At 34.5% G+C, this 8,903-nt stretch overlaps 1 protein-coding gene across 1 annotated transcript; it reads right to left on the bottom strand.

Moving 5' to 3' along the window:
* Window positions 1–807: 807 nt before the first annotated feature.
* Window positions 808–8,653, bottom strand: LOC108375995 (protein timeless homolog; the record flags this gene model as incomplete). Its single annotated transcript, XM_017632156.1, has 3 exons — window positions 808–1,000; window positions 1,117–1,280; window positions 8,530–8,653. Coding segments are annotated over 3 exons (481 nt in total), but the record flags the coding sequence as incomplete, so codon positions are not given.
* Window positions 8,654–8,903: the final 250 nt, after the last annotated feature.

Genomic DNA, 8,903 nt, shown 5'->3' with positions numbered 1-8,903 from the left:
AAATTAAATAACAAAAAAATAATAATAACACTGGTCTTTGACACCATGTCTGAAATCCCACGTGATCTGTCAAATACTAATGCATGAAAATCCTAACCTCAAAAAAATCACCCGTTACATATACATACTTAAAATAGTTGTCGGTATGGACTGATGGAATGCAAAAAATAGCAAAAAAGTATAAGACACCTTAATTTCAAAGTAAGGAAAATGATTAATGAGTGGCTGTTACGGGCACACGATAAAACGTGTCAAAAACTCCAAAGTATATAGTATAATTTAGAATATAAATAAAAATTAATTAAATATATGTGTAAAAAAAGGTTATTAACGGCCAAAAAATTTAATTTTGGTTTATAAGGCTTTCTTATAGTTTAAGGCCTTAAAAATCCAATGATATTAGTCACGGGTAAAAAAAAAACATTTTTTCAATTTTTTCAACAAAATCTAAAAACCAAATTGTCCATGGTAGCATTTTTTTAATGAAAATGTTTTTCGTTTTAAGACAAAAATTACTCCGGCCTGGGGGCCTATTCTGGTTCTATAAAACTGAAAAGTGAAAACGAAAATTTTCAGTGAAAATTTAATTTTTTCACTTTATCGTTTCGTTGTATCATTTTAAGCGATTCTCGATCATTAAAGTCTATTCCATTAACATCTGGCAAGTTATTATTTGATAGATTATTGTGATTTTAAGACAATGGCATTCTCTATCTAAAGATGATGGTTTAGAGAAAAACGCCCAACTTTTCTCTTTCACAGCCACAAAACCTTGTGACAGATGAATAAGCATGTACGTGCATAATTTTACTCGCGCTGCTCCAACATTGTCCATGACCAATTGAGCAATGCACTGGCGTACCAATCGAGAGATCCGAGCTTAGAACCTTCTGGCAGCGGGATATTTTTTTCTTTTGTTGGGTGCACTTTAGCCGACTCAATATTGGCCGCACTTTTTGATTTCGGGCGCACTATGCAGAGGGTCAAAACAAAGTAACAGCTAAAATAATTTTAAGTTTTATGTTTCTAGTAGATATAACGAAATACACATGTTACCTGCTTTAATGTACATATTTATGTTTTTCCTCTGGTCTAATATGAGCTAAATGTACTTACTTTGTACTATGCGCCTCATTGTAGTTCATTAGCAAATGCAATATTGTCTCTCGATATTCCAGCACATAGCAGACATTATTCAAGAGCATATCGAAGAGTGCCAAAGCTCTATCATCCTTTACTTTCTGCAGCGCCAGTAAACTCAGCAACAATTCGCGGAATGTCTTTAATTAAAAACAGGAAAACATAAATAATAAATAAACAAAGTAAACGAGGAAATGGGAGAGAATGAAAATAAAAAGAAACAAAAAGAGAACTTCAATACAAATTTAAAGATTATGGACACATATTTAGACGAGTAATAAATAATGGGTGAAAGCATGTACATACATTTTTATCTATGTATATTTATGCTTAATGTGATCAAAGTTGACATAGAAGCCAGCACTGACTACATTACGCCGGTATGGAACTTAAATACTAAGAAACATACATAAATATTACGTTTTCGACTAGATAAGAGTGAGATGTAGGACTCTCAGTGGCAGGAGGGGGTGTATCCATCTAAAGTGATGGTTGTAAAATGGATAAAAGCGCCGAAGCCCGTCTTCACTCGGAGGGACTTCAAGTCCACCAGTTCTTACGTCTGTCGAACGACTGTAGTGCCCACCAAGCAGAGATCTACGCTAAAGAAAAGGCGGCTAGCTTTTAGTGAATAGTACTAATGACTCTTGGAACAAGCAGGAAGACTGTTAGATCTCAAGATCTTAAACTTAATAGATCTACACTAAAAGTCGTTATCGGCGTCATCACGAGTCACTGCACCAATGATTCAATGATGGCGAGTACCAATAAGTATTATCTGCAGAAGCTGCCGCGATGAAAATGAGGATGAATCAATTGACAACTTTTGTCTGTCACTAGAATAAAAGTGCTAAAGATAGCTATTATTTATTAAAGAGAAAAGCAAAATAAGTTCAAAGTTTGTTAGATCAAAAGTAAAACAAATAAAAATCAGTGAAAATTTCACGTTTGGGCTTATTAACCGACTTCAAACAACGGAGGAGGTTATCAAAGCAGACTTCGCTTAGTAAATGGCATTCAGCCAAAAGACCACGCGAGATTTCCTAGCCATATGTGGATTAAAGATGATCTGTAGTTGAATACCTAGGTAACTGCTCACTCCTCTAAATTTTATCTTTCTCTTAACTGGGGTAAGTCTTGCAAACTTCAAAATAAATCAAATTTTTACTGAGAGGTGATGATTTGTATGAAACTAGATCGTCCTCACCCGCTTCGCTGAGTGTATGAAATTTCTACGTGCTACCTTAGGTGTAATTTATTTTCATTAAACTCTACATACTTAAAATATGCGAAAATTAGGAGAGTTTAAATTTTTCAAATTTCTTCGGATTGTAATAACTCATTAAACTTATAATATAATTGTAATTCCATTTATATTTAAAACAGGTGGCAACCATCTTAAAAAACCTCAGAAAACTCTACATGTTCAAGGTGAACATTTCTAATTCAAACTCGACTTTTAAAACAGGTGGCAACCCTCTTTGGAATATTTTCCCGCTAAAACTCTATTAAATCCGTTTTCTGACATTCATATTGTGTTACACATTCCAATCATCAAATTCCTTTAATTCAAGAAGAATTTGGTTTTTCAAACAGGTGGCAACCTCCTACATGTAGTTTAGAACAAAACTCTTATCAAAAACCTTTCGATTGATACCCATATTGTAGTAATTCATTTAAATAAACTGAATTTAATTTTTAAACGGGTGGCAACGCTTGTACACCACCTTAGTAATATTTTAAATATTCAATTTGAAAGTTTCATAGCAATCTTTCATTTGACACCCATATATTAATTTTTCAGATAGCTTGCGAATAATTGGTTTAAATTTGACTTTTCGAACAGGTGGCCACCCTTTCCAAAATACTTTCAAACTACAACTTTTTAAGCCTCTTGTCATCCATTGTTTAATATAATTTTCAAATAAATAATTTCCTTAATTCAAGTCGAATTTGATTTTTTAAACAGGTGGCAGCCCTCCTCCATGAGTATGGAATTGATTTTATACACATACATACATGTATCCATACCAAGTTCCTATACTTTATCAAAAATATTTTGTGAGATATGATATGCGGTATGAAAATTCCGTTCCTCGTATAATCGGGATTAAATCTATCCTATATTTTAAATGGCACCAGTGTACAAAATTTAATGGGAATCGGTTGAGTAGTTAAAGCGTAAAAGCGTTACAAATAAATAAACTCACTTTCTCACATAAAAAAGTCCGGTTTTTTCGATATTCGAAAAATCAAGATTTGAAAAAACTGAAAAAAACGGTGGAAACCGGTTTGGAAATATCGAGTCCATCACCCTAGTCTCTATTTATATGCTCCTAGCCAAGCCTAACCTAATAAGATAGGTTAAATAGAGCTAGAGACAAATTACAAATTTACTTTTGTCCGTTATCGCACACTATTTTCATTTCAGAAGACTCCCGCTGTAATACGTCGGGTGATATTTTTGCTGAACATTCATTAGGAAATTTCCAAAAGGTTCTCCGGTGAATATGCCACTGATTTATTTACACAAGTGAAATTCAAAAGTGTTTGCTCTTTAAGTTTACTACTTTCAGTTACAAGACACCGTGTGCTTGTTAAACAGGCAGACAAATACCAAATGAAATCATGTTTTACAATAAAAACTACCTCACAAGACATCTAATTAAGCAAATCGTTGTTAAAGAAGCGGAAGCTACATCAGGATCAGACAGGTAGAAGCGCGCATTTCTAATGAGTATATAGACTCAGAGTTTGCAAGTCAAGCAGAGACAAACTATGCCAAGCGGTGTTGCACCATGCCCTGAGTACCATTCATTCACAATCAATGGGTATGAGTGTAGGTTATTTAATAGGATCCTTTGGCACTTTTAAGTCACCTGAATGGCAAGCTTGCAAAAGGAAGCGCAGGACACATTATAAGTAGTGCAAAACCGTTAGTACATAGTAAGCTGGCTGCTTTTAATTAACGGCAGCTCCGGCCAAAGACATGCGCTGAATTCGATTCGTGTTAATGAACCAGCTGTAGCAATAACAATGACACGCCAACTAGGGAATCTCTCAACAAACTTGATAGTATCAACAGCAGCAATCGACACCAAATCCAAAATGTTGTAGGCAAAGGGTTTGCAGCGACTATGGCAACAGCATTGTGGCACGTAAATGTAATGAACTGCAAAAGCAGCTTTTCTTGCTAAATAATCTTTCTGTAAAATGCCACACGTGACTTTGTCTTAGCAAATACATACTTAACATTTTTTTTTCTTGCGCTTGTGCTTAGTACGAATACATTTACTATTTTGCGACAAGCAACCAATACTTCAGCCACTGGTTCTTTACGTCTACGGCTATGTCTTGAACTCTTCCCCATTAGACTGCTTTGAGAAGTAAATTTTTGTTTGTGCTGTTGCCAGTTTCTTTGCAAACTTTTGATTTCTTGACATCCTCGAACCGCTGCGCTTCCACCTAATAACCGTAAAATGTGATAAGTCACTGCTGCTGTTGCGTTGGTTGGCAGCACTCCAATTTGCCGGCATTTCAACGCATTTGCAGCGCCTACTGCACATGCCCTACTACATACACGCTAGGAAGGCGGTGATGTGCAAGCAAATTTGTGGCAAGTTGCATCAACAGAAAATATACAGATTTGAAGTTGTCATGGAGGTGTGAGGTGAGCAACGAGATGAATAAAGGAAGGAAAGTGATGAGAATAAGTAACGTAGAAATGAAGGCGAGAGGTGAATTGCGTACTTGTAAGAGAGATGAGCCAGCAGGCATGCAAACGTGTGCTGCAAAGACGCAGAAGTTGCATAAAAGGCAATGCGTGTTGAAAGCAGTATTAGCCCAACAATGTAGAGAAGATAATCAAAAATTTTAGAAGTAGCAAAATGTGTATGCAAATTTGAAGTCTTTTAAAATAGAGGGCAAGAGGCAGGTTGCCACACAAAAAAAGGGATGTTTAAAAGGGGCCGTAAGCTCCCTTACAAACGATTTAGCCGAATGGAGTGGCTTGAAACTCGGCTGAGAGTATTTTTGTACTTCGCTTTTCTAGAACTTAGAAAAACCATTATCGGTCCGAAACTACATATAATATAATACGGCATAATGAGGATTGTTATTGATAGTTTGAAAGTGTACACCTCGGTAGCCAAAATGTTTAAGTACACGAAATTAATATACTTGCTTTTAACAGGTGATCTTAAAATAAAATTTCCGCGTTAAAAGTATGTATTTCCATCAGTTATTTGAAATAATGGTAAAAGGTTAAAATGAAAAATCCACAAAAAAATTCTTTGTATCGTGCGTGTATCGTACCCTTGAGCCATTAAAAAATTCGCTTATTGGAATGCGTAAGACAGCGCACATAGAACACCACACACCGGCAATAAGTAACTTACATGCGCATGCAGTATGCCAAATCAAAATCCCAACAAAAACCCTGTCAAAACGATCCTGAGATGAACAATTTTTCGCTATTAAAGAATATTTCTACAAATATAGCGACTTGATTTTTCTGTTATCACAATGTGGGTGTTCACACTTGGCTGATTAACAGGTTATTACTTTTTTTTGGTACTTGGTTATCTTGTTATGTGGTTACAATAATAAAATACACTACAGTAGAATAATTTTTAACCAGGTAACCAGATAGCCAATCAAAGGTGAACACCCAGATTTCGTATTCAATTTACAACAGTAAAATACAATATAGAAAAAAAATGTTAACCAGATAACCCGATAACCAGGCAAGTGTGAACACCCACAAAATATTTCATGACTCGGTTTGGGTGTCAGGGTGTTCAATGTCCATGTTTTGATGCCATGATTGGGACTAGCTAAGAGCCAATTATGGGGTCGCAAAAGTGCATTATACAGACGTTTTAGGTTGTGAACGCCCTCAACACTACTCTGTTCGAAATTAAGGCGTGAATCTTTTTAGAAGAGACAGTCTCCGATAAGGTTTTCAACTGCACAGGTTTTATCCATACAAATAATTCTTGATACAGACCTTAGGTCAGTGAATTCTTGATGACAAGAAATCTTCATTCACTCTTATCAAGAATTAATTTCTCAAACAGATTTCCTTCAAATTTCTTATTTTGTGGCACAGAGGTACTTATGAAAAAACATATTCGCCAATGATTGTTTTAGGAATTGCATATATAGACAAATTAAAATCGTTCGATTTTCTTTTACTTATTTCCAAACGGTGAAAACCGAAACCGGTTGATTTAAAAAAAAACAACGCTCTACTCTAGATCCTAATGCAAAAACGTCGCAAACATGGTTCAAAAATTACGTTAGTGGCATGAATTCTGCGGATGTTTTCCAACCGGTTCGACTATAAACCGCTTATGAGACCTCGGCTTTTTCTACTGACATCCACATTTCGGATCTATCGCGAGCAGAAACGAATTTCCCAATCATTTAGTTACCAGACCAACAAGGTTCTGACAACGGATTATTTTAGAGGGGTCAAAGTTTACATTCTTTTGGACATTCTTATGGGAATTTGGCATAGGAAACCGAAGTCGGAGATTTTAGCTAATTCTACCCTGGTTAGTATTTTATCACTAAATGTTAATTCCAATTAAAACAAACCGTTCATCCTTACTGCTTTTCAATTCACCAGCAGCGAAAAAGTGCAACTTCTACAAAGCACACAAATATGTACATACATACTAAAATTAATACGTAGAACGTAGCACAGTGTACATTTTTAGGCGTTTGAGTGATCAATAATCTTCTTAAATAGAAAATTGTCTACCGACAGCGACAACAAAAAATTTAATTATGCTCCAATTTAATCTTGAAACGTTACCCCAAACTAACGAAATTAAAAGAATACATATATAATTTCGCAGAACTTTCTTTTTCCTTTTCAGGAACTCTACTTAGAAGCTACTCAGAGCGGTTTTAACTTTTTTTTTTAATTTAACTTTTACGAAAAAAAATAAATTCTGCGTAGTTTTGCAGAACTTTCCTTTTCCTTCTCATGAACCCTAGAATTATTAAAAAGCTACTCAGAACAGTTTTAACATTTATTTTTTTCAAACATTCCGCTTTCTCGACTTTTTTGAAAAAAAAAAAATAATAATTTTGGCGAAATTATGCCGAACTTTTTCCCCCTTTTCAGAAACTCTAGAACTATTGAAAAGCTAATCAGAACATTTTTTTATTTGCCTTTTTTGCCGCGTGTCGGATGCTGCAAGAATCTAGCATAAACAATTTTTGAAAAAATTTATTTATTTTTTCAAAATATCCAGAACTTTTTTCATTTTTCAAGAACTCTAGAACAATTGGAAGGCTAGACACTCAGAACAACTTTTTTATCGTTTTGCGTCATACCGTATGCCAACTTCCCAGACCTGTTTTTTTTTTGGCATTGGAATAGACTTAGAAAAATAAATACAAATCGACTTTGTAAATGACCTGAAAAAAAAATCTAAAACTATACAATTTTCATTCAAACTTCGAGTCTTCGAAAATTTCATTTCTTGTGCATTGCAAAGTTTCATGTGGCTATCGTTAAATTAATGAAAATTATTGATAACAATCAACTATTTAATTATTCTTTAAATTTTACCATGTAAAATCAGGCACAAATTGATTAGAAATCGTATTTATTCATATTAAAGTTGCTAAAAAAATTTTCAACTATTTTCATCAAATCAGCATTTCGGTCAAACGTACATTTACTCGAAGTTATTAATCCGCACTATTTTATGATTCAATTCTCATAGATTTCTGTTTTGTTTTTTAAGGCAAAGTTAACCCAATTTTTTGTCTATAGTTATACGATTTTTGTACTTTAAAGCCTTTTTACATAAAAACCTGCACTTTACCGCAGCTAGTATATATATGTATGTACATACACAATTACTTGGGATAACTCATAGTAGACGCCTGTATAAATAATTGTTTAAGCTAGTTCTGGCAAAGTATGTAAAAGCTTAGCTAAAGGTAAAAAATGTAACAACTAAAGCTTTTATTATCAACACAAAAATGAATGCACACAAATTTAAGAAATGGCTTACTTTAAATAAACGATATATAAATCTTTCAAGGAAAAACAAAATTTTTAAAATATCATTTGCCGTTTATAAACACTACGTCTCCAAAGTTGAAAATGTTTATCACAAAATATGTTTTTTTTTTTTTGACTAAACTTAGTTGGGTTTTAAATCAAATATCTTTCGAACCAAACTAGGCAGAGGGAAACCGAAAGCAGATTTAGAAAATTCAGAGTTTCTTTATTTAGGTAATTATCACACTAAAAAATATTTCATAAAATTTGTTCATGTTTTTAGCTATTTTTGATCAGTCACACCCTCAAAAAAGTGTGCCGTGCGCAGGTATGTACTTGCAACTACATGCATAGATACTCACCTGTATTGCGACATGTAAACGCTTTGCCCATATGCGCGCTTGCTTCTTGTCGCTGACAATCATATCCATATCGTGTTGCATGCGCGTCAGTACCCAGTGGAAGCACTGCACACTCAGCGATTCACTGCAATGGAGAGACGAAAGAAAAAGAAAAACGTCACCTTACATACATACATATGTATTAATGTGTGTCCTATAACTACAAGTATTAAGGAGCTCGGAAAAGTATGCAAAGTAGATAGGTGTAAAAGTGCGGAAAAGCGTGCAAAAGCGAAGTGATGAGTTTAAGTGTTAAAAGAAAAAAGAAAGTAGAGTCTTTGTGCAAAAGTAGAACTCCTTGGTTGCTACTTTGGCAAGGCGGGAACGCAAAGGAA

The sequence above is a fragment of the Rhagoletis zephyria genome, unplaced genomic scaffold, assembly GCF_001687245.7.
Source record: "Rhagoletis zephyria isolate East Lansing unplaced genomic scaffold, Rhagoletis_zephyria_1.1 Rzeph_scaffold_09734, whole genome shotgun sequence".
Lineage (NCBI taxonomy): Eukaryota > Metazoa > Arthropoda > Insecta > Diptera > Tephritidae > Rhagoletis > Rhagoletis zephyria.
This window is presented reverse-complemented; position numbering and strand designations above follow the sequence as displayed.